General features: G+C 41.9%; 1 protein-coding gene across 1 annotated transcript in view; it reads right to left on the reverse strand.

Annotated features, from left to right (window-relative positions):
• haus3 (HAUS augmin-like complex, subunit 3) overlaps positions 1 to 26,318 on the reverse strand; it is a 36,542-nt gene extending 10,224 nt beyond the window's left edge. The window contains exons 1-3 of the mRNA XM_078560689.1: positions 26,144 to 26,318; positions 21,281 to 22,282; positions 7,070 to 7,509 (exon numbers count right to left, since the gene is read on the reverse strand). Of these exons, the coding sequence (XP_078416815.1) occupies positions 7,070 to 7,509; positions 21,281 to 22,195 (1,355 nt within the window). The 5' untranslated portion in view covers positions 22,196 to 22,282; positions 26,144 to 26,318. The remainder of the gene's footprint in view (positions 1 to 7,069; positions 7,510 to 21,280; positions 22,283 to 26,143) is intronic.
• Positions 26,319 to 27,540: the final 1,222 nt, after the last annotated feature.

Consider the following 27,540-nt stretch of genomic DNA (forward strand, 5'->3'; position numbering starts at 1 on the left):
AAGAACAGAAAAGTGGAATGCATCAGAAGATCGGGTGCTTGATCTGGAAACACAACTAGATGCTAGGAACATGGGAGTGGAATCTTAAGGTTTAGGAAGATGGTTCTTGAAGTATTCGGGGGAGGAGAGCATCAGGGCCTCCCAATTTTTGGGGAAGATTGCAGATTATGGAAGTGGTCAGCTTTCACACACCTCTCTTACTTCTCCTACCCTACCTAAACACTTCAAAGTAATTTTAAAACAATGGTCTCCCAGCAGTGAACAGCTAACCAGTTCTTAGGCTTAAAGCACAGTGCATTTATACTGTTTTTGGCAAGCATGTGTCCCCAGAAAGACACTATGTAACATAGGAAGTAGCTTGACATTTTATGCACTTGATGTGTATGCTATATGCAAATTTTAAACTTCAATATTAATCCACTAACCAACAATTATACAGGAAATGCTAGAAAACATTCAGAAGGCCAGACAATGTCTGACATTTTGATGACAGGTGAAAAAACAGAACTGTTAACACTACATTTTGCTCTCTCTTCATGAACACTGGAGGTCTGTTGACTGCTTTCAGCATTTTCTACCTCTATTTCTTGTGCCAGCCCATCTATAAAATGACAGATTTTTTTTTTAAAACTGCGAATGAAGTCTGTAGAGCAAATGCCTCATATTGAAGTGCATCATAACGTAAAACTTACTTTAATTTAGTGCTTTTAACATGAAAAAATATCCCAGGTGCTCCACAGGAATGGAGAAAAAGAGTGCTGTGCCAAATGGAGATTAGAGTAATAGCTAAAAGCTAAGTCACAAGAAGAGTTCTGAGAAATTTAGGAAGTGAATTCCAGGAAGCGGTACCTACACAGCCAAAGGCACGATTGCCAATAATGCATAACAGACCCAATGCAGTGGAGAAAAGCTGGAGAAGGTTGTGTAAGTAGGAAAGGTCTAAGCCATGGAGAGATTCAAAAGATAATGACTAGAAAGTGTCATGAGGCATTGAGGGTGCTCAATATAGTTTGATGGTCAATGCTAAGCATATCTGACATAGAGTATGACCAAGAGTGCTCAGGATTGCCTGCAAGGGCTAAGCAGTCAACTGCTGCTCATCATATAACTAACAAATTTTAAGTTTGCTTCCCCACCTACCACCCTTATCTGCAAACACTGATCTGACAATTACACCCATCCACCAGAATCTTGATACCCTGACCATGTGGAACCAAACTAGACACGCTAAAAATGGTCTCACCAATTCCTTTTTACAAATATATGAGTACCCATAGCACTAATCTTGACCCGATGATATGTACTATAACCCTCCAGACCATTGTCTGTTCAGTAGCATTGAGTGAACAATAGTATAACCATGTAATTAGGCAATACTGTGGATCAAACTTCCTTAATTCTATTGGTAAAATTTTGTTTTGCAAAATGACATGAAAGCAGTCATGCCACATTAAAGACTACTCTGAAGTGGAGCAATTTAAAAATAACTTGAGTACTAACCTTTTGAGCCTATTTTTCCAGGATCTCTGTACCTTAGTTACTATTTCTGTTTCAAAAAAGCTAAACTGCTTTCCAGGTGCCTGCTATACTGCCTTATTTCTCAACTGCTTATCCAAAAAGAGATCCAACATCTTCCAACAGAACAGGTGGTGATGTTTCAGTTACAGAATCAATCCGAGCTTTGTAGTCTAAAAGGACACAATATCAAAACTAGCTTAACATTTTAACAATCTATTATCTCAGACTTTTATTATTTGTTGTAATAAACTGTTTGAAAACCATAACATTAAAAGCAACATTTCCCTCAAAAGTTTCTATTGAAAATAAGGTCAATAAATCCTGAGGTAGTTCAGTCCCTTGAACCTGTTCCACCATTCAGTCAGATCATCGCCACCTTGATTCCAAATCCCTTAATACCCTTGCCTGACAAAGTATCAATCTCAGGTTTAAAATTATCATTTGACACCCTCAGCACAACTTAAACACTGAGCCTTTTCTTTAAAGTGAACACTTTCACTACTGAATCTCAGCTATCAACCCTTTTCTGCTTTCGAATGCCCAATGTTTCTCAATGCAATGACCAGAATTGTGCATAGTGCCACGTTAGATGATTCCAGACCTATATGCAAACTCAATCAATTCCAGTAGTTCGCACTTTCTTCCTATGGTTGTCTGACCTGTGTGCTGTTGCATTTTGTAATGATGGCTTCAACAATCTATCTACTACAAAAACCCCAATACCGGTCTCTTATTGTGTCCTGTAGGATAAAATAGATTGGCCTGGTTTTACCATTGGTTATTATCCCTTCCCAATCTCACGACTATGCATTTGCTTTGTGCGCTAGACTGGGGAGCTAGACAAGTGGCAGTTGTCATTTAACACAAGCAAATATTGAAGCCATCATTACAAAATACAACAGCACACAGGGTCAGACAACCATAGGAAGAGAGTGCAAACCATTGGAAGTGATTGAGTTTATATATAGGTCTGGAATCACCTAACGTGGTTCTATGCACAATTCTGGTCATTGTATTGAGAAACATTGGGCATTCGAGAGCAGAAAAGAGTTGATAGTTGAGATTCAATAGTGCACATGTTCACTTCAAAGAAAAAGCTCAGTGTTCAAGATGCGTTGAGGGTGTCAAATGAAAATTTCAAACCTGAGATTGATACTTTGTCAGGCAAGGGTATTAAAGAATTTGGAGTCAAAGTGGCTACAATCTGACTGAATGGCGGAACAGGTTCAAGTAACTGCCTATTCCTGTTCCTATGATCCTCACTTTAAAAAAAATTGTCCCTATTTTCCACAAGGGCTTAAGAATCAGTCACGTTAGAATCATAGAAACTTACAGCACAGAAGGTGTCATTCAACCCATCACACCTGTGCTGACTCTTTGAAAGAACAATCCTGTTTAGTCCAACATCCCTCTTTTTTGCCTGTAACCCGACACGTTTCTCATCCTTAAGTACCTGCCAAGGTTGCTTTTAAAATTAATGAATCAGCTTCCATCATCTTTTCAGGGAGGGTGCCCCAGATCCCAACAGCTCAGTAAAAGATTTCTCATCACTGGAAGCGAGTGTCCAGTGGCGTACCACAGGGATCTGTGCTGGGTCCCCTATTATTCGTCATTTATATAAACGACATAGATGGTTATGTGGGGGGTAGGATTAGTAAATTTACGGATGACACAAAGATTGGCCGGGTGGGTAACAGTGGGGTTGAGTGTCATGGGCTACAGGGAGATATAGACGAGATGGTCAAATGGGCAGTTAAGTGGCAGATGGAATTTAACCCTGAAAAGTGAGAGGTGATACACTTTGGAAGGAGTAATTTGACAAGGAAGTAGTCAATCAACGGCATGACACTAGGAAGTTCTGAGGAACAAAGGGACCTTGGTGTGTGTGTCCATAGATCTCTGAAGGCAGAGGGGCATGTTAGTGGGGTGGTGAAAAAGGCATATGGGACACTTGCCTTTATCAATCGAGGCATAGATTATAAAAATAGGGAGGTCATGTTGGAGTTGTATAGAACCTTGGTGAGGCCACAGCTGGAGTACGGTGTGCAGTTCTGGTCACCAAATTATAGGTCGTACGTGATTGCACTGGAGGGAGTGCAGAGGAGATTCACCAGGATGTTGCCTGGGATGAAACATTTAAGTTATGAAGAGAGGTTGGATAGACTTGGGTTGTTTTCGTTGGAGCAGAGAAGACCAAGGGGCGACCTGATCGAGGTGTACAAGATTATGAGGGGCATAGACAGGGTGGAAAGGGAGCAGCTGTTCCCCTTAGTTAAAGGGTCAGTCACAAGGGGACATAAGTTCAACGTGAGGGGCAGGAGGTTTAGGGGGGATATGAGGAAAAACTTTTTTACCCAGAGAGTGGTGACGGTCTGGAATGCGCTGCCTGGGAGGGTGGTGGAGGCGGGTTGCCTCACATCCTTTAAAAAGTACCTGGATGAGCACTTGGCACGTCATAACATTCAAGGCTATGGGCCAAGTGCTGGTAATTGGGATTAGGTAGGTAGGTCAGGTGTTTCTCACGTGTCAGTGCAGACTCGATGGGCCGAAGGGCCTCTTCTGCACTGTGTGATGCTGTGATCTCCTCTCTTGCTCTTTTGCAATGATTTTGCATCTACGGCCTAATCTCTACAAGACTTCTCAGCACTTTGCCAACTTCTACGAGGTCACATATTTTCATAGGAGAACAGTCCTAATTTTACAACTTCGCCTCATCCCTTTGCATCCTAAGATCATTACATCTTTCTTGAAGTGTGATACCCAGAATTGTCCACAATACTCAAGCTGAGGCTGAATCAGTGGTTTATGTGACCTCTTTACTTTTATATTCATCTCCTCCATTTATAAGCCCAAGTAGCCCATGTGCCTTTTTAACCACCTTGTCAAGTTGTCCTGCTACCTTGAAGGATACCTGTAACCGATTTCTGCTCACATACACTTTTCAAAATCATGCTATTTATAGCATCCTGCTTTCCATAGTTGTCCTACAGTGCATCACTTCACACTTCTCCATATTTAACAGCTTCTGGCCTGCTTCTGCCCATTTCACTGTATTATTAATATTATCCTGAAACCTAAAGCTATGCTCATCCACAATCTACTGCCTTGCCAAGTTTTATATCTGCAAATTGTATAATGCTGTTTCCTACACCCATGCCTAGATCATTTATAAAAACGGAACAGTAATGGACCTAAAATTTGTCCTTGGAAAACATCACTGTAAACAGCCCAGTGTGAAAAATGTCCAACAACCTCACTTTGTTTCCTGTCACGGAGCCAATTCTGTAACTGTACAAAATAAAAACAGAATTACCTGGAAAAACTCAGCAAGTCTGGCAGCATCGGCGGAGAAGAAATCAGTCAACGTTTCGAGCCCTCATGGCCCTTCAGCAGAACTGAAGCATAGTTTCAACAAGGGAGAAATATAAATTGGTTTAAGGTGGGTGGGGGGGAAGAGACACATTGAGGGTGTGGTGTGAGCAGATAATCAAAAGATGTCAGAGACAAAAGGGTCAAAGAGGTGTTGAAGGTGGTGGTCTTTGTCTGAGAAAAGTGCTAATTAAGAATGCAAGACAGGATATTCAAAGTACAGCTCTAGTGGGGGTGGGGTGGAAAGACTAAAGGTTTTAGTTTTAGATTTAAAAATAATGGAAATAGGTGGGGAAAGAAGAATCTATATAAATTATTGAAAAAAAAGGCGGGTGGGGGGGGAAAAGAAACGGGGTGGGGATGGGGGGAGGGGGGTTTAAGATCTAAAGTTGTTGAATTCAATATTCAGCCCAGAAGGCTGTAAAGTGCCTAGTCGGAAGATGAGGTGCTGTTCCTCCAGTTTGCGTTGGGCTTCACTGGAACAATGCAGCAAACCAAGGACAGACATGTGGGCAAGAGAACAGGGTGGAGTGTTAAAATGGCAAGCGACAGGGAGGTTTGGGTCTTTCTTGCGGACAGACCGCAGGTGTTCCGCAAAACGGTCGCCCAGTTTGCGTTTTTTCAATAATTTATATAGATTCTTCTTTCCCCACCTATTTCCATTATTTTTAAATCTAAAACTAAAACCTTTAGTCTTTCCACCCCACCCCCACTAGAGCTGTACTTTGAATATCCTGTCTTGCATTCTTAATTAGCACTTTTCTCAGACAAAGACCACCACCTTCAACACCTCTTTGACCCTTTTGTCTCTGACATCTTTTGATTATCTGCTCACACCACACCCTCAATGTGTCTCTTCCCCCCCACCCACCTTAAACCAATTTATATTTCTCCCTTGTTGAAACTATGCTTCAGTTCTGCTGAAGGGCCATGAGGGCTCGAAACGTTGACTGATTTCTTCTCCGCCGATGCTGCCAGACTTGCTGAGTTTTTCCAGGTAATTCTGTTTTTATTTTGTTTTGGATTTCCAGCATCCGCAGTAGCTTTTAGCTTTTTGTTTTTATCTGTAACTGTACTATCACTTGTCCCCAAATCCCACAGACTCCCATCTTAATAAACCTCCTGTGTAACAATTTGTTGAATGTCTTCCTATGTTCATGCACTGCACCACCTTGATCAATTCCTTTGTTACCTAACTAACTTGACAGAATTCTGTGAAGACATACTTTGCTTTTAACAAATCCATGCTGGCTCTCCTTGATTAACCTATGCCATTCCAAATCAAAATGAGGCTTTATTTTGTTCTTGATAATGGGTTCTAATAACCTCCCCATCACTGATGTTGGGCTGGCTGTCTTCTGGTTTATCCCTCTCCCATTGTGGTATAACATTAGCAGAATGCAAATTCACAGCAGCCCAGGATGGGATCCTGGTCTCTGGCACATTGCAACAAGTCTCCAGATTACCATTGCTATCACGACTCTGCCAAGCCTGTTGGGAGGAATTGGAATTATATGCAATTCAAAACAGGGAGGGGTAGCATGTCACCATCAAAAAGCGTAACAGTGACCCAGCTAGGTTTTACGGCAACTTCCAGGATCATTTTACTGGTGCCCAACCATAAACTGAGAATTTTTAATATCCATTTCATAATTTGCCATTTGAGGATTGAGTTCCTACATTTGTCAAGATTCCTCTGGAAATAGTTACAAGGTGTGCAAAATCAATTCACCAATATTTCCTGCAGAGCAAAGCACCTCCCATCCCAAAAGACTCTTAATAGGATAACCATCACAATTTGTTTTAATAATTACTCTTTGGAGATAGGCACAGCCACATCTAATGCCCACCCCAAGCTGTCCTGGGGCACTAAGTTAACCACAGTGCGGGACTGAAGTTACACATAGGCCAGACTGGGTACAGGAGGTAGGGTCTCTTCCTTGAAGGACATTAGTGAACAAGTTAAGCTTTTTCAAAAAAAATCAGGAAACATAGAGATCATTTTTCTAGCCTGCTAACCCATATATTAAATTTTTTGAATGCAATTTCACAAACTGCCATGGTAGGATTTCAACTCTCCAACTCTGGGTTGATATTCCAGGAACACGATAACTAGGTTAGGCATGCGCATGAAATGGAATGTGTAAACAATTTTTCATTTTTATATCAACATTATTTTTACCTGATGGTAGAGGTATCACTTGAATCAACTACGTTTCGTTGTTTACTGCTTGGTTGGAGAGATTTATCAACCAGCATTTCTGAACGTTGCAAGAACGCTCCCCTGCTTTGTTCAAGTTCTGCAGTAAGGTTCTCAAGCTGTCGATGGACATCTCTGTGCTTACACAATTCCATTTCATATGCTAAATGAAGTAGTTCAAATCGAGTTTTCTGTTTGAGCAGCTGGCTTGCAACCTGGTCCTGCTTGGAGGTGTAGTAGTCTTGACGAGCCATCTGCAGATCAAAATTTCCCTTCACAACAGGCATATTCAAGAGTTGTGCATTCTCCACAATCAGGTCAGGAAGTTCCTTGTTAATTAAATGTTCTACTTGGACATTTACCGGAATCAGTTCTTTGGTTAAACTATTCTTCTTGGCTTTTGCACCATTTAAGTCAATCAACTATAGAAAAAGAAACTACAGTTTAGTTAACAGTCATTTGGTAGTACAGAACTTGAATATTGCTGAAAAGAGACATGCTGACAAGGTTTTTCATCTTGCACTCACCAGGACATATGCAAGAATGCCAAATTTCAAATAATCACAACAATTTATACCACAGGAGAAAAAGTGCTGATTGATTGGTAAGTCGACTCTGATTGGCTGAGGTGTTGTGCTCTATTTCTGCATCAAGCTTGTAAGGTGAGCCAATGGCTAGTGCCCTATTTACAGGATTGCTGATAAGGCCAATCTTATAGCACGTGGAGCTATATGAATCCCATTGTGTATATTGACTAGCAATGGTAGACAGCAGTGGAGATTATAATGGGTTCAAAGCACCCTGCAGGACAATGGCTATTCCGATCAGATCATTGGTCACTGCGTATTGCACAAACTAAGAAATGGGCCAAAGGCCATGTCTTTCGGACCTGAAAAGTGCCTGGTCTGCCCCAAATCAACCTGGATAGGCAAAGTATTTCAAAAATTTGAATAACAGATTCAGAAAGTCTGCTATTATTCAGTGGCTGCGTGAGTGGTGTTTTCCATAAACAGGATGATGCCATCAGCCCAAAATGACATTCTGGCTACCACATAATTGGGAAACATGGTGTATGAATTTCAGTGCTAGTGCAATGCCAGGTATTTATGCTGTACAACCCAGTGATTGGCTGATCGAATCAAACGACATGTTCCTTCAATTATACATAATAGGTAGAGTACAGGCCATACTTGCAAAACCCAAACCAAAACATCTGTTAGATGTGATTCCGTGACTGGGCAGCACTTGCTGAACAATCCTGAGTGTGCTGATAGCTATACTAACAACCAATTTAAGATAATCAGTCAAGCTCATAGCATGGCTACTTTGCACTTGCTAGAAAAGACATATTCAACCAAAGGGGCCCATTCTCTGCAAACCAAAGGAATAATGTCCAAGCCTTGCGCCTTTTCTGAATTACTCAGGAGCCTATAGTTCTCCATTGCTTTCTCCACAGCAATGCCTTGGTCAATCAGAGTCAACTAGCCAACCAAACGGAACCTGCTTCACCTGTAGTATATCTTGATGTGATTTCACTCAAAATTCTGGAACTTCCTCCTAACAGCACCTACACCACATGGATCATGCTGGCAGCTCACCATCACCTTCTCAAGGGCAACCACGGATGGGCAATAAATGCTGGCCCAGCCTGCGAAGCTCACATCCCGTAAATGAATAAAAAAACACAGCCCTCCATTCCTTTCTCCTCCATGCGCTTTTGTTGTAGCTTTTCCTTAAATCGATACTATTCCCCTCATTTACTCTATGTGGTAGCAAGTTCCATATTCTTACCACTCTCGGGATAAAGACATTGCATCCAAATTCACTGTTCCAGTTCCTGGTCTATACTTTATATTGATTTGTTCTTCCTCACAAGTGGAAACACCCTTATCTGCTCTCTCAAGCCTTACATAATTTTAAAGACCTCTATTAAGTCACCCCTCAGCCGTCTCTATTTAAGATAGGAGACCCCCAGCCTGTTCATCCTTGACCAATAGTATGCCAGTGGAATACTAAAATCAACCTCAACATTGGAGTAGGAAAAGGGAAGACAAAAAAAGCAAAAATAGCTAAGAAAGGCATTTCCCTGGCTCCTGCAAGCTATCTGTAGGCCACTGCTCCAAGTGCCTGCGTGGATGTCAGGAGGCAGTCAGGCCCAAGGCTGTCTTCACTGTCAACTAGATCACTCAGGCTCACCATCTAGGCTTGAACATGAAATGTGGTTTACTGGATGAGGGGAAAAATAAAATGTCACAAGATGGAAAATAAAATCAATGGCACTTGATTATTTTGCTCAAAATTCTTCCCTCATATTGAATAATTGCCTCTCTTGCTCTATTTCGATGCTTACTTTCAAATCAACACTCAATGATAAAGAGAGCTAAAGTCAGCCTAGCGGTTGTCAACTCAGCAATGTCATAGTAATATACATTGAGACTATAACCTTCTTCCCAACAAGAATGTTAACAGAGATAAAAACAAAAAACTACTGCGGATGCTGGAAATCCAATTCTGTTTTTGTTAAGAATCTTAACATAGTCTTATTGGGAGGGCAATGTACTCCATTATGGCAAGCAGTATTTAGCACATTGCTGATATTGGAATAAATAAGGGCTAAAGGTGCAGGGGAACCTCCTCATCCTCATGGAATACAAACATTAGAATTATTCTGTTAAAACTTGCAACTATAGCTGCCAAGGCAACGTGCGGCCTTAAACTGCCAACTGTTGGATGAGCACAATTCAGAAGGTTTTAATTTCACTAATTTCCACGCTGAGAAAAAAGGTATATTGCTTCTGTTGTCTCAATAGCTCACTCCACATATAAGGCTGAAATGCAGGCATGGGGACAAACAGAAATAAACACATCAAACACAAATACAAATTCAACGGTTCTCAGCAAAAGGAACAAGATAACAGACAATGCTGAATTCTATTCTCGTCAGTTGTTTACAATATATTATTAATTTAACAAGTACCAGGGGAAGTTGCTGACTCCAGACAGAAAAACTCCTGCCTGTGCTCAAAACACTGATGACTGCAATGGCTTACTCAATACAGAATGTGCAGGCAGCAGAACTTTAAGGTCCATAACAGACCAAATCTTAAAAATTTAAAGAATGAGATGAATTTTAAGGTAAAAAAAGAGAAATCAACATCACATCTGTCCACCTCTGAACAGAAAAGTTAGAGATCTGCTCCTTCATTTGTCCACGAAGAAAGGAATCAGAGGAAGAAAGTATTTTCCCGTATTCCTCCTCCCCCTAGGAAGAGGGTACCAAGAAAGTGCTTATGCATCTTTAATTTACAAAGTTAACTTTGATGTGAAGCAGTGAGCTCAGATCCACTTTGGCAGTTTGTGAATAGGAATCCAGTTCATAAAATAAAAATTGGAGAAAAATATGCTTAAATTATGGTGTCCATGAAGCTCTCTGTGGTAAAAACCTAACTGGTTCACTGGAACCTTTTTTGGAGGAGTGCAACTCCAACACTCAAAAGTTCAATACCTGACAAAGCAGGCCACCTGATTGGCACCCTATCCACGACTTTCAACAATTTACTCCCTCCAGCACCAGCGCAAATGGCTGCCATGTGTGTTATGCAAACATACCAATTAGGAGCAGGAGTAGGCCATTCGGCCCTTCGAGCCTGCTCCACCATTCAAGATGATCATGGCCGATCTGATTGTAACCTAAACCCCATATTCCCGCCCAACCTTGATAACCTTTACCCCCTTGTTAATATAGAACCTACCTACCTCTACTTTAAAAATATTCAAATACTCTGCTTCCAGCACCTTTTGAGGTAGGGAGTTCCAAAGACTCTCAACCATCAGAAAAAAATTTCTTCTCATCTCAGTCTGAAAAGAGCGGCCCCTTACTTTTAATCTAGTTTTAGGTTCTTCCACAAGAGGAAACATCCTCTCCACATCCACCCTGGCAAGACCCCTCAGGATCTTCAATCAAGTCACCTCTTGCTTTTCTAAACTTCAGTGGATACAAGCATAACCTTGTCCAGCCTTTTCTCATAAGACAACCCACACATTCCTGGTATGAATCCAGTAAACCTTCTCTGAACTGCTTCTAACACATTTACATCTTTCTTTAAATAAGGAGACCAATACTGTACACAGTACTCCAGATGTGGTCTCACCAATGCCCTGTATAACTGAAGCATAACCTCCCTTATTTTGTACTCAATTCCCCTCACAACAAACAATGACATTCTATTAGCTTTCCTAATAGCTGTACCTGCATACTAACCTTTTGTGATTCATGCACTAGGGCATCCAGATCTCCCTGAATCTCTGAGCTCTGTAACCTCTCACCATTTAGATAATAAGTTTCTTTGTTCTTCCTACCAAAATGGACAATTTCACATTTGCCCACATTATACTCCATTTGCCAGATCTTTGCCCACTCACTTAACCTATGTCCTTTTGTAGCCTCATGTCCTCTTCACAATTTACTTTCCTACTTATCTTTACGTCATCAGGAAATTTCACAACCATAGCTTCTGCCCCTTCATCCAAGTAATTTATTTAAATTGTAAAAAGTTTGGGACATTTGCTCAGGGCTGGAGAGGAGCTTACAGTGGGAAGGGGAGAATCCAGTGGTTGTGGTCCATGTAGGTACCAATGACATAGACAGGACAAGGAAGGAGGTTCTGCATAGTCAGTACAAGGAGCTAGGCACCAAATTAAGCAGAACCTCAAAGGCAATAATCTCTGGATTATTACCTGAGCCACGTGCAAATTGGCACAGGACAAGAAAGATTAGAGAAATGAATGCATGGCTCAAAGGCTGAAGTGGGAGAATGTGGGTTCCAATACATGGGGCACTGGCACCAGCACTGGGGAGAGTGGGATCTGTACCATTGGAACAGTCTACACCTGAACCGTGCTGGGGTTGGTGTTCTAGTGAGCCGCATAATTAGGGAAGTAGAGGGTTTTAAACTAAATAGCGGGGGCAAGGGATCAAATTTGGTTTACCAAAAAGAGTAGAGACAAGGCAAGAGAGAAAGATATTAATATGGGAAATGATAAACAGACTGTGACAGAAAAGGACAGAGTACAAATCTAAGAGTAAATCAACAGATAAGGTTAAATGCTACAAAAAAAAACAAAGAACTAAGCTAAAGGCTCTGTATATAAAGGCAGATAGCATTCAAAACAAAACGTGCCATCTACAAGATGCGCTGCAATTCGCCAAGGTTCCATTGACAGCTCCTCCCAGACCCATGACCCAGACACTTGGAAAGACAAGGGAAACAGTGGCATGTGCTTCCCATGTTCCTGAGTCAAAATTCTCAAACTCTACCAACCAGCACTCTGGGAGCATCTTCACCAGACTGCAGCAGTTCAAGAAAGTGGCTCACCACCATCTTCAAGGGCAATAAATGCTTCTTATATTGCCAGCAATATCCACATCCATAACTAAGAGTAGCAAAAAGTCTGGTCAATTAATTTGCAAATTAGTATTATGTTAGTCTAAATAAACAAGTTAATTTTAAAAATAATGGGGAATTTTGTACGTGTTTAAAATCAACAAGGATCCAAAAACTAAAAACAAACCATTACATAGCGTGCTAAATATTTCACTGAAGCCAAATTTCTTTTCCTGGCATCCAACAATTTTCTTCCATAATTAGTTGAACACTTGCTTTAAATTGAAAAGCAGCAAAAGCCCAAAAATCTAAGTTTCTCCTCCTGAAAAAGTTGAACACTTGCAGTTCACATTACCCTCACAGCCAGTAAAACTATTCAGAGCAAAGAACTATACACCTAATAAAGCAGATAAACAGTCATAAATTAGGTTCCCCTAAATAAATCATTTAAACCTGATGGTAACTATTCATTCCTTGATCTGTGCAATTGCTCAATTTCAAGTGGGTAAGTAGCAGAGAAGCAATTGCTTCCACTATCCCATGGGGAGAAATAAACTCAACGAAGCTCTTGATACATCAACTTCTTAAAACATGAAGATAATGAGGGGGTCAGGATCAGGTTTTTTTCAAAAGTAATTCTTTGCTTTGGGCAGAAGTGTAATACTTATTTTTTATTCGTTCATGGGATGTGGGCATCGCTGGCTAGGCCAGCATTTATTGCCCATCCCTAATTGTCCTCATTCAGAGGGCAGTTGAGAGTCAACCACATCACTGTGGGTCTGGAGTCACGTGTAGGCCAGACCCGGTAAGGATGGCAGATTTCCTTCCCTAAAGGGACATTAGTGAACAGCAATGGTCAGTTTGCTCATCATTTTTACAGCAATGGTTTCATGGTCATCATTAGACTTTTAATTCCAGATTTTTACTGGAATCAAATGTCACCATCTGCCGTCTGGATTCGAACCCGGGTCCCCAGAGCATTACCCCGGATCTCTGAAATACTAATCCAGTGACAATACCACTATGCCACCGCCTCCCCCATATTCAACAGAAAGAACCCACAAGCAACAAATTAGATTAAATAGCTTAATGTTTTGGGTCTACTTTTGTTCAACGCTCCACTTTCATTCTCGACAATTTGGCCTCAGGCATAAAAATCTTGATATTGAAATTTGCTGACAATGCCAAAATTAGGAGTTTGGCAAACAGTGAGGAGGATGGTGAAATATATTTCAGAAAGACAAAAATACAGGTTGATAAAATGGCCAGACAGAAGGCAGATACAATTTGAGTTAATACATTCTGGGAGGGAAACAAAAAATGGGAATTATTGCAAGGACTGCAGGGTGGATGAGCAAACTGACCATGGTGCAGGATGCCATTCTAGTGGAGGAAGTGAGAGTGAATGTAGTAGTGATAGGGGAAAGTATGAATTAGGAGAATATATACTGTTCTCTGCAGCCATGGCCAGGAGTTCCAAAGGTTGGGGTGCCTGCCTGATACAGGGTTAAGGACATCTCCTCATGTCTAGACAGGTTTGGAGTGGGAGGCCAAGGATCAAGTCATCATGGTGCATGTCAAAACCAACAACATAGGTAGAACTAGAAATTATTTTCTGCTGAGAGTTTGAGTTAGGGTCCAAAAATGCAGAGCCACAAACATGACAATGTCTGGATTGTTATCTGAGCCATGAGCCCATTATCATTGTCAGATTAGAAAATGAAATGCATGGCTTAGAGAGTAACGTGGGAAGAAGGGGTTTTGATTCAAGGGACACTGGCACCAGTACTTAGGAAAGAGGGAGTTGAGATCAGTGTCCTGGCAAATTGTTTATGGATAGGGCTTTAAACTAATAAAAAGGAAGAAAAGGGTGAAAGGAAATTTAGAGATCGAATAAATCAAAACTATAGTATAGTGATTTGGGTAAAGTCAAGCAGAGGAGGACAGGAAGGGGCAGAGTTTAACAGTAATACTGTACCAGAGAATAAGGTCCACACAGATAATAGTAAAACTTAAAAGCTCTTCATCCAAATACATGAAGCATTTGCGAAAAGATACATGAACAAATTATTACAGAGACATGTTTACTTTAATCTTGAAAAAAGCTGGACCAAATTGGCAAAGGAAGTCTAGAAAATAAGCTCATATAATGCTTTTGTGACAGTCTCCTGGAAAAATACATTGTGGAACCAACCAGGGATAAAGCTTTTGTAGATCTGGTATTGTCTAAATGAGGCAGGGCTAATAAGTAATGTCATAGTAAACGATCCACTGGGAACTAGTGATCATAATACAACTGAATTTCATATCAAGCTTGAAAATGAAATAATCCAGTCCCAAACAAGAATCTTAAACAAAGCCCATTATATAGATAAAAGGGGAGAGCTGGCCAATGCTGATTAGGTAAACAGACTAAAAGTTGGGGAATTAAACAAACAATGGGAAACATTAAAATGTTCAACAAAAATGCATTGAAAAACAAAAGCTCAGCAAGGACAATCAAAGACTTACATTTTCTTTTATTATTTCATGGATGTGAGCATCACTGGCAAGACCAGCATTTGTTACCCTTGAGAAAGTGGCAGCGAGCCACCTTCTTGAACTGCTGCAATCCATGGGTTGTAGGTACACACACAGTGCTGTTAGGAAGGGAGGCCTGATGGCCTACATCTTAGGGTTCTAAAGGAGGTAGCTACAGAGAAAGTGGATGCGTTGGTTATGATTTTCTAAAATTTCTTAGAGTTTAGAACAGTCCCAGTAGATTGGAAGTCAGCAAGTGTAACACTGCTATTCAAGAAAGGAGACAGAGAAAACAAGGAACTACAGACCAGTTAGCCTGACATCAGTCATCAGGAAAGTGCTGGAATCTATTAAGGAAGTCTTAACAATGCATTTAGAAAATCATAATGTGACCAAACAAAGTCAGCATGGTTTTATAAAAGGGAAATTATATTTGCCAAATTTATTACTGTTTTGAAGATGTAACCAGTAGGGTAGATAAGGGGAAATAACTAGATGTAGGATAATTGGATTTCCAAAAGGTTAATACACAAGACTCACTGGAGTTGGGGATAATATATTAGCATTGATAAAGGATTGATGTAATGGACAGGAACAGAGTAAAAATAAACAGGGCATTTTCAAGTTGGTAGTCTGTGACTGGAGCCTCAGCTATTAACAATCTATATTCATGACTCAGGCAAAGAGTAAGTAATGTATCTACATTTGTTGGCAATACAAGCTGCAAGATGCTAGAGAGATATAGACAGGTTAAGTGAGTAGACAACAAGGTGACAGATGTAATGTGGGGAAGTGAGACGTTATTCGGTTTGGTCAGAAGAATAGAAAAACTTTTTTTTACAAAGAAAAGCCTGAAACTTGCAAACGTTGATGTTCAGAGAGACTTGAGTGTACTCATGCAAGGAACACAAAGTTAGCATGTAGGTACAGCAAATGGCACATTAGCCTCTGCTGCAGGAGATTGGAGAACAAGAATAAAGAAGTCTTGTTACAATTCTAAAGGACATAAGAAATAGGAACAGGAGTAGACCATTTGGCCTCTCAAGCCTTCTTCGCCATTCGATAAGATCATGGCTGATCTGCTTGTGTTTCGAATTCCACATTCCCATCTACCCCAATGACCTTTGATTCCCTTGCCTAACAAGAATTTATCTACCTCTACCTTAAGAATATTCAATGACCCCCACCCTCCACAGCCTTCTGAGGCAGAGTGTGTAAAAGTCACACAATCCTCAAAAAATTTCTCATCTCTGCCTTAAAAGGGTGACCCCTAATTTTAAAACAGTGACCCCCCGAGTTCTGGACTCACCCACAAAAGCAAACATCCTCTCCATGTCCACCTTGTCAAGGCTGTTCAGGATCTTGTATACTTCAATCAAATCACCCTTCACTCTTCTAAACTCCAGTGGAAACAAGCTCAGTCTGTCCAACCTTTCCTCATAAGACAACCCATTCATTCCAGGTGTCAATCTAGTAAACCTCCTCTGAACCGCCTCCAATGCACTTACCTCCTTCCTTAAATAAGGAGACCAAAACTGCAGATAGATTTGAGGTGCGGTCTCACCATGCCCTATATAACTGAAGCATAATATCCTTCCTTTTATGTTCAATTCCTCTCATAATAAAGGATGGCACCCCATTAGCCTTCTGAATTACTTGCTGTACCTGCATACTAACTTTTTGTGACTCATGTACTAGAACACCTGGGTCCCTCTGCACCTCAGAATTATGCAGCCGTTCTCCATTTTTTCATTCTTCCTGCCAAAGTGAACAACTTCACATTTTCCCACATTAAATTTCATTTGCCAGATCTTTGTCCACTCACTCAACCTCTGCAACCTCATTTCCTCTTCACAACATACTTTCAACATATCTTTGTGTCATCTGCAAATTTAGCTACCATGTCTTCTCTCCCCTCACCTAAGTCATTGATGTAAATTGTAAAAAGTTGAGGCCACTCCACTCGTCACATCCTGCCAATCAGAAAAAGACCCATTTACATAAGAAATAGGAGGACGAGTAGGCCATTTGGCCCCTCAAGCCTGCCCCACCATGCAATAAGTTTTATGCCAGCCAGCTAATCTTCTATCCATGCTAATATATTACCCCCTACACCATGTGCTTTTATTTTCCGTAATAACCCTTGATGTGGCATCTTACCAAATACCTTCTGGAAATCCAAAGGGCTTTAGTGAGACCACACCTGGAGTGTTGTGCACTGTTTTGATCACCATATTTAAGAAAGGGTATATTTGCATTGGAGGCAGTACAGTGAAGGTTCATTAAATTGGATCCTGGGCTAAGTAAATTGAGCCTATACTCTCTGAAGTTTCAAAGAATAAGAGGTGAGCTCATTGAAATATAGAAGCCTCTGAAGGTGCTTTACAGTATCACGAGGAAAAATTTCTTCACTCGAATGATTACGAATCTCTAGAATTTACTACCCCAGAGGCTTTGAATGTTCATATTTACATTTACGGTTGAGATTGACCTTCAGGAATCAAAGGATACGGGAAGCAGGCAGGAAAATTGAGTTGAGGTCAAAGATCAGCCATGAACATAGGTTCAAGGTGCCATACAGTTTACTTGTGCTCTTAATTCTTATGTTAACATATGCTCAATGGAAAATTAATGAAGGGTATGACAGAACAAAGGGTTCAAATACATAATTCCCTAACAATGCAAGTAATAAGTGGATAGAGTACCATAAAAATGGTCAGTAACATTTTGGGTTTTATAAATGAGGCACACTAAAAAAGTAATCAAATTTTTACAAGGTAATGGTGAAGTCAGAGTACCATGTGGAGTTTGGAGTATAGAAAGGACATTGAGCTATGAAGTATGTGTAAAAAAATCTCTCATGTCACCTCCAATTCTCTGCAAATCAAAAAAAAATCTCTCATGTCACCTCCAATTCTCTGCCAATCATCTTAAATTTGGCTAGGAGATGAGAAGCAGAGAATGGCCATAAATGGGACTTTTCAAGTTGGCAGATTGTGAATAGTGGAGTGCCACAAGGGTCAACGCTGAAGCCTCAGCTATTTACAATATATATTAACAACTTAGATGAAGAGACAGAGAATAATGTGTCTAAGTTTGCGGATGATTCAAAGCTAGGTGGAAAGGTAAACTGTGGGGAGGACAGAGAGAGGCTGCAAAGAGATGTAGACAGGTTAAGTGAGTGTGCAACAGGATGGCAGGTGGATTATAATGTAGGGAAGTGTGAAGTTACTCATTTTGGTCAAAAGAATATAAGAGATGACTTTTTTTTAAAAAGGTGAAAAACTTTTAGGTGTTGATGTCCAAAGGGACTTGGGTGTGCTTGTACAAGGAACGCAAAGAGTTAACATACAGGTACAGCAAGCAATTAGGGAGGCAAACTGTGTGTTGGCCTTTATTGCAAGCGGGTTGGAATACAGGAATAAAAGTCTTGCTAGAGTTGTACAGTACGACGTTTTGGCAAGGCCGCATCTGAAGTACTGTGTGCAGTGTTGGTCTCCACATTTAAAAAAAGACATTGCATTGGAGGTGGTACAGCAAAGGTTCGCTAAATTGGTCACGGAGATGAGAGGCTGAGCAAATTGCGTCTATTTTCTCTGGAGTTTAGAAGAATGAGAGACAATCTCATCAAAACATACAAGATTCTGAAAGGGCTTAATAGGTTGGACGCTGAGAGATGTTTCCGTCGGTCGAGGAATCGAAAGCACAGGGACGCAATCTCAGGATAAGGCGCCGATCATTTAGGACTGAGACGAGAGGAAATAACTTCACTCAAAGAGTTGCAAATCTTTGGAATTCTCTATCTCAGAGGTTTGTGAATACTCCATCACTGAATACCTTTAAGGCTGGGATAGACAGATTTTTAGTCTCTCAGGATTTCAAGAGATATGGGAACATATGAACTTGGAGCAGGAGTAGGCCACTCAAGCTTGCTCCGCCATTCAATAAGATCATGGCTGATCTGATTGTAACCTTTCACCCCCTTGTTAATCAAGAATCTATCTAGCTCTGCCTTAAAAATATTCAAAGATTCTACTTCCACCACCTTTTGAGGAAGACTCACAACCCTCAGAAAATTTTTCTCCTCATCTCCGTCTTAAATGAGCAACCCATTATTTTTACATTGTTTTACACTAGTTCTAGATTGTCCCACAAGAGGAAACATCCTCTCCACATCCACTCTGTCAAGGCCCCCTTGGGATTTTAAAGGTTTTGATCAAGTCACCTCTTACTCTTTTAAACTTCAGTGGATACAAGCCTAGCCTGTCCATAAGACAACCCACCCATTCCTGGTATGAGTATAGTAAACCTTCTCTGAACTGCTTCTAACACATTTACACCCTCCCTTAAATAAGGAGACCAATACTGTACACAGTACTCCAGGTGTGGTCTCACCAGTCTTATACAACTGAAACATAACCTCCCTACTTTTGTACTCAATTCCCCTCACAATAAACAATAACATTCTATTAGCTTTCCTAATTACTTGCTAATAGAATGTAGGAAAGTGGAGCTCAAGCCCAAGATCAGCCATGATCGTATCGAATGGTGGAGCAGGCTTGACAGGTCTACTCCTGCTCCTATTTCTTGTGTTCTTCTAGTTACTGGTCCTTCTGCCACAGAACACTTTCTCCTTATTTATTCTCTCAAAACCACCCATGATTTTGAACAGCTGTTACATCTCCTCTTAACCGTTTCAAGGAGAACAATCCCATCTTCTCATCTTTCGTATTATTCTAGTAAATCTCTTCTGCAGTCTCTCCAAGAACTTGACATTCTTCCTAAAGTATTCAACTCTGGCAACCACCCAACACTCCTGCTCAGACATAACCAATGTTTTATAAAAGGTTTAACACAACTTCCTTCCTTTTGCCTTCATTAAAAAGCATATGGTTTCCTTAGCTTTATTAATAGCCTTAACTGGTTTTGTCATCTTCAAAAATGTGCATACATACATCACCTGGTCTCTCTTATCCTGCACCCCCTTTAAAATTGTACCATTTGGATTCAATTGTCTTGTCTCATTCTTCCTACAAACAAAAGACATCATTTTAAACTTCTCTACATTAATTTCAACTGCCCATTTCACCAGTCTGTGCCCTCCTGAAGTTTGTTACTATTCTTTCCGTTGTCTACTTGTGAGAATCATATCTCTCAAGACTGAAGTTTTCTTTTACAAAATGGAAGTATTTGGCATGATCTGAACAGGTGGATGCCAACCTGGGATTTTTTTTTTAAAAAAGGTCACAAATTCACCTTGGAACTGCAAACAAGCCCGCCTCTTCCAAGAAATCACCTGACTATATGGCACTTGACAAGGAGTTTTTTTTTGTTGAACTGCAAAGCACTTTAATTAATGAAAAGCTAGGAAACAAAAAGGCGATCACATGGCAGAGGGAAAAAACGTAAGTTGTGATGCTGTTTGTTTGGAAGTCAGTTTGGTTGGAGAACAATGCTGCCTTGGCTGGCTCCCTCTCCCTACCTTGCCTAAAATCGTGTGTGGCTATCAACCTGTAGCCAGAGAATCCTCATCTGAGTCTAACTAGTCTGCATTTGGACCTGCAAAGCTGAAACCAGTTAGTGAGAATTTCCAGACATCCACCAGGTTCACACGAGAACTCCAGGTTGACAGTGTCAAGACCCTGCGGACTTTATCCTTTATCTTATACCACCCATCCTCCAAAACCCATCTCTGTGGAGGTCTCTGTTTGTCTGCATGCGCGTTTTGGGGGTATTCTTTAGGAAGAGATAGGTGGTTATACTTCACGATTACAGTCTATCATGCAGACTTTTTGAAAGTCGATATACACACAACTATACAACCTATTAAGCCCTTACCTTCCACATATTTAGTAAATTTAGACTCGGTTGCCTGAGTATCTTTCTCTATAATAGTACACATCAGCGTAAAGAGTTTCTATGAACATTTCACAAGTTGGGTATGGGTAAGGAAGTCCCATCAAAAGCCTTCACTAATAATCCAGTGAATGTGAAATCAAACCCTAACACGGCAGTTTGAAAAAAAACACTAGAAATAAAACAAACTGGTAAAAGTGATCATGAAGCTGCCAGATTGTTACAAAGCTCTAATTTGTCCACTAATGCCCTCTTGGAAAAGAAATCTGTTGTTCTTACCTGGTCTAGGCTTCATGACTCCACTGCCTTATGAAGCATCCAATTACATTTGTTTAACTGCTTGAAACTAAAAAGAAACTTGAGCATTATAGCTCTTCAAAAAAAGAGAGAAGTTGTAACAATTACATTGTCAATACTCAAAAAAAAGCCGTACCTTTCTGTTTCGCATCGAGGAGTTTATCTGCTCCATATACTGAAGTCTAGTCTTGGTGCTCTGCTCTTTTGCTTTTGCCAAAATTAACTGTTGCTGGCCGCTGTTGTACGCTGCTTGGATTCTAGCCATTTGTTGCCGATACTCCGTGCGTACCTCATTACATTCCCCCTGTATGGATTGAGAGGTTATGTCCACTAGCTGAAATTTTTTTATGTCAGAGCTCTCAACCAACTCTGTTATACCTTTAAAAAGTTGTTTCTTTGTATATTCCGTGAGAGCTGCTGTGCATTGTTCTTCTTGCTGCAGATAGCTGTCCAATAAAAGCTGTGACAGAAAAATGGTCTGTTGCACTGGTCTCCTTTCTGACCCAGTACTTGAATATATAGCAGACAGCTGCTGAACTTCTTCAATTACCTGCGACAGAGTAACATTTAATTTAGCATTTTCAGCAGCCAACTGTTCTTGTGTCTCTCTCAACAATTTGGTACATTCTTCCTCCTCATCCCTTAGTCTCATCGGCATATGACGTATTCCTGAAACCATCAATTGCTGCTTATTCCGTCGCTGGATTTTAAGATTTCGAACCAGCTGTAATGTCTTAACCTCCTCTTCCAATTTCTCAATTGTCATCTCTGGCAGGTTGTCATATTTTGATTCTGCATCCCTAGGACATGTTGCCAAGACCTTATCCAAGTCCTTCTGATCCAGACGATATTTGGGTGGAATATTTTGAAACTCAGTCAGCTCTTCTGCAGTCAATACATTCTGTTCATTAATACTATTACAAAACCATTCAACAAATTCCTTTTCTTCTCCAATGTCAAACCACCAATCAAAATTCTCCCCATTCAGTTGATTGGACTTAGGATAAGCAATTCTCTTTAGTGTCTCTACAAATATTTTCCCACCACTCATAGTGGTATGTGCATTATAATTTGTTCTGGGGTCTGAATGAACGGAGTTTTACAATATCCAAGTGCAACAAAGTGGGATGCTGGATGTCTGTGTTAATCCCAAGCAGAAAGAATATATTAACAAAAAACAAAAAGCTGGTCAACATTTCTAAAATCAAAACAAAGTCTCAGGTCAAAAGGGATCAAGTTTCAGAGAATTTCATTCACTTTGTAGACATCAACAGTAATATTCCCATTAATACAACAAAAGCAGTACCTATTTTCCTCAATATTTAGAGTAACAGCTAAAGCAATTCTCTCAAACCATGCATTTAATTCCCAGGATTTAAATTAGAGGTAGTATCCAATTTCCCATCACTGATCACTGAAGTGCTACTTGGAGAGAGAAGTAGCTCACCTGTTGTGGAAGGGAGACACAGATAGCACAGAGTATTAAGGTTCAGAGGGAATGCAATAGTCTAAATTAAGTTTACAGTGTATATATGTAAACGCACAAAGCACGCTAAATGAAGTTGGTGAGCTGCATTGTATTATGATGCTGTGTTGATACGTGACCTGGTAGGAAGTAAATATTACATACGAACATACAAATTAGAAGAAGTAAGCTACACAGATCCTCGAGCCCGCTCCTCCACTCAGTAAGATCATGGCTAATCGGAATGTAACCTCAACCCCACATTCCTTCCTACCGACGATAACCTTTCACCTGCTTGTTAATCGAGAATCTATCTAGCTCTGCCTTAAAAATATTCAAAGATTCTTCCTCCACCACCTTTTGAGGAAGAGTGTGCCAAAGACTCACTAACTTCTGAGAGAAAACATTTCTCATCTGTCTTAAATGGGCGTCCCCTTATTTTTAAACAGTGACCCCTAGTTCTAGATTCTCCCACAAGAGGAAACATCCTCTCCACATCCAACCTGTCAAGACCCTTCAGGATCTTAAAGGTTTCAATTAAGTCACCTCTTACTCTTCTAAATTCTAGTGGATACAAGCCTAACCTGTCCAACCTTTCCTCATTAAACAACCCACCCATTCCTGGTATTGGTCTAGCAAACCTTCTCTGAACTGCTTCTAACACATTTACATCTGTACACCAGTACTGTGCACAATACTCCAGAAGTGGTCTCACCAATACCCTGTATAACAGGAGCATAACCTCCTTACTTTTTTTATTCAATTCCCCTCACAATAAAAGATAACATTCTATTAGCTTTCCTAATTACTTGCTGTACCTGCATACTAACCTTTTGTAATTCATGCACTAGGGCACCCAGGTCCCTCTGAATCTCAGAGCTCTGCAATCTCACCATTTAGATAATAAGCTTCTTTTTTATTCTTCCTGCCAAAATGAACAATTTCACATTTGCCCACATTATACTCCATTTGTGGTGATACCCTGGCCAATTACCACCCCATCAGTCTACTCTCCATCAGTAAAGTGATGGAAGGGGTCAACAACAGTGCTATCAAGCAGCACTCGCTTAGCAACAACCTGCGCAATGATGCTCAGTTTGGGTTCCACCAAGGCCACTCCTGACCTCATTACAGCCTTGGTTCAAACATGGACAAAAGAGTTGAACTCCAGAGATGAGGTGAGAGTGACTTGCCCTTGCATATCCAAAGCCTGTCCACCATCTACAAGGCACAAGTCAGGAGTGTGACGGAATAATCTCACTTGCATGGATGAGTGCAGCTCTAACAACACTCAAGAAGCTTTACACCATCCAGGACAAAGCAGCCTGCTTGATTGGAACCCCGTCCACAAACATTCACTCTCTTCACCGCCAAATCATAGTGCCAGCAGTGTGTACCATGTACACGATGCACTGCAGGAACTCACCAAGCCTCCTCAGACAGCACCTTGCAAACCAACGACCACTACCATCTAGAAGGACAAGGGCAGCAGGCACATGGGGACACCACCACCTGAAAGTTCCCCTCCAAGCCACTCACCATCCCAACTTGGAAATATATCACTGTTCCTTCACACTTGCTGGGTTAAAATCCTGGAACTCCCACCCTAACAGCACTGTGGATGTATGTACACCACACAATCTGCAGCTGTTCAAGATAGCAGCTCACCACCACCTTCTCAAGGGCAATTGAGGATGGGCAATAAATGCTGGCCTAGCCAGCAACGCCCACATCCCATGAACGACTAAAATAAAATGCAGCAGATCAGTGCTTTCCTCGATATCTCTTAACGACCTAGACTTGGGTACAATTTCAAAATTTGCAGATCACATAAAACTCAAGGGTATTTTGAACCCCGAAGGCAATAGCAATAGCCTTCGAGGGGATATAGACAAGTTGATAGAATGGGTGGACACGCATCAGATAAAACTCAATGCAGAGAAATGTGAAGTGATACAATTGGTAGGATGGATGAGGAGAGAAAAAATAAAATAAAGGGCACAATTCTAAAGTGGGGCCTGGGGAAGAGTATATGCACACAAATTGTTAAAGGTGGTATGGAAGGTTGAGAGAGTGGCTAAAAAGGCATGCAGGATCCTGGGATTTACAATTAGAGGCACAAGAGTAAAAAGGCAAACGGAATGTTGCCGTTTATTGCAAGAGGAATGGGATATAAAAGCAGAGAAGCTGTACAGGGCCTTGGTGAGACCACATCTGGAGTAGTGTGTGCAGTTTTGGTCTCCTTATTTAAAAATATATATAATTGCTTTCGAAGCAGTTCAGAGGTTCACTCAACTGAATCCTGGGATAAAGCAGTTGTCTTATGACAAAAGTTTGGGCCTATACCCAATGGAGTTTAGAAGAATGTGAGATGATCTTATTGAAACATATCAGATCTGAGGGGACTTGAAAGGGTGGATACCCAGAGGACTAAAACTTGGACTAAAACTAGGAGACATAGATTAAAAATGAGATCTCTCTTTTGAGACAGATATGAAAAACTTTTTCTCTCAAAGGCTCATTGGTGTGTGGAATTCCCTTCCCCAGAAAGTAATGGGCGCTGGGTCTTTGAATTTATTGAAGGCTGAGTTAGACTGATTTTTGTTAGGCAAGGGTTATGGCGGGCAGAGAGGAAAGTGCAGCTGAGACCACAACCAGGTCAGCCATGATCTTATTGAATGGTGGAGCAGGCTCGAAGGACCAAATAGATGAACCTTTATAATAAACACTGATTGAGCCTCAACTGGAGTATTGCCTCCAATTCTGTGCACCACACACAGAATCACATAATTGTTGCAGTGGAAAAGGAAGCCATTCGGCCCATGATGTCCATTCTCTCCATAGGAACAACTCACTGAGTGCCATTCTCCCACCTTTGACCTCTAACCCTGCCCATTCTTCCTCTTTAGGAAGAATGTGAAAGTTTTAGAGGACACAGAAAAAGATTCCAGGGATGATGAACCTCAGTTACCACCCGCTGAGTGAGGAAAATTCAACCACTTGCCCCTTATTCTGAGACCGTGTCCCCCCTGACTCTAGACTCACCAGACAGGGGGGGGGGGGGAAACATCCCATCCACATCCACCCTGTCACACGCTGTAAGAGTGTTGCAGGTTTCAATGAGATCGCCCTTCGTTCTTTGAAACTCTAGAGAGAGTACAGGCCCAGACTCCTCAATCCTTCCTGGAATGGTGCAGCAGGCTCGAGGGACCGAATGGCCTACCTACTCCATATCCTATGATCTTAGGGGAGAAGAGAAGAGAGGAGAGGGGCGGGGCGGGTTTTTTGGTCAGCGCGACAGAAAAGGCGCGAGATTAAACCCGGGCCTGGGCGGGAAACTTAAACACAACCGAAAAGACAACGGCTGGTGCCCATTGCCTTACCCACACAGACAGACGGGCATCCCAGTACCAGTCACCAGTCACCAGCTCGCTTCCTCCCCCCCAGTGTCCGAGCCGCGGGGCGGGAGACGGAAGGGCAGGCCTCAGGCTTCACTGAGGGAGACCGAGGAGGGAGGACAAACACGATTCTCACCTCACTCTCTGGGCGCTGTTAAAGATGCAGCGGCGGCGTCCAGAGATAATCCACGGACAGGTTCCTTCAAGCGTTAACCTACTGGGCCGGACTTTATTCAAGATTCCCGCCGCTCGCGCTCCTCTTCACTCACCAACCGTCCACCAGTTTCCGTTAGCGCGCCTGCGCATTTCAGTCAGACACGGACCGACGCGTTCAATTGGGAGACAAGAGGTGACACTTCCTTCCTCAGGCAGCGCCACTGGGAGGACCGAGCACAGCGCCACTGGGAGGACCGAGCGCACCGCCACTGGGGAGGACCCGGGCCTAGCGCCACCAGCTGGCGGGAGGTCCTACCTGCGGAGGACTGCGCGGCGAGAGGGCTGGATGGGGAACGAAGTTCGGCGTGCAGGATAACCGCCGGCGGGGGGACCGCACATGGGGAGAGGCCGCCACTACAGACCGGCCAGAGAGTTTGGAGGGGTGGGGGAAGAGAGCTGGAGGTTACCGCGGCGGAGAGACAGGTCGAGGCCGGCCATGGTTTAGGTGAGTGTGAGAGTGGGCCTCTTGCCTGACAGTCAGGCAGAGAGGGGCCTATTGGAGAGGCTGTGGATCCAGGAGGTCAAACTGACTCCTGTGGACACCGGCTCTGGTTTCAATGGGAATGCTCTTTAAATGAACCATGTCCCACTCAGATTCAGCCCTTTACTGAGCATGGAGGCATCACAGAGGGTGCAGAAAAATATTAGATCTATTGGAGAAGTTGGGACTGTTCCCCTTGGAGAAGAGAAGGTTGAGGGGAGAGGCATTCAAAACCATGTGGGGGTCTGGACAGAGCAGATAGGGAGGAACTGTTCCCATTCATGGATGAGAGGGCACAGATTTAAGGTCATGGGCAAAAGAACCCAGTGAGAAACTTTTTCGCACAGCGAGTGGACCTGGAATGCGCCGCCTGAAGAGTGGTGTGGTGGAGGCAGGTCCAGTCGAGACGTTCAAGAGGGAATTGGATTATTATCTGAGAAGGAAGACTGTGCATGGTGACAGGGAGAAGGTGGGGGAGTGGCACTGGCGAATTGCTCATTCAGAGGGCCCGCACGGACATGACGGGCCTGAACGGCCTCCTGTGCTGTAACCATTCATGATTCTGAGATTCCGCCCCACTCCAGACTCCTTTCAGAGGCTATTGCCTGTGATCATACAGCACAGGAGGCCATTCAGGCCAACCTGCCTGTGCAATCCATATATCCACACACTCCTACTCTTTCCCTGAAGACCAGCATCTCTTTTTCCTTTTCAAGTATATATCCAATTACCACTGCACTATCATATTTTGGAGGAGATGTTTAACCAAGTCCTTTCTGATGTACATGAAAGATCCCATGGCTGTCTTTCAAAGAGGAGCAGGGAGATTTCCCCGG

This window comes from Cetorhinus maximus, chromosome 2, assembly GCF_964194155.1.
Source record: "Cetorhinus maximus chromosome 2, sCetMax3.hap1.1, whole genome shotgun sequence".
Taxonomy (NCBI): Eukaryota; Metazoa; Chordata; class Chondrichthyes; order Lamniformes; family Cetorhinidae; genus Cetorhinus; species Cetorhinus maximus.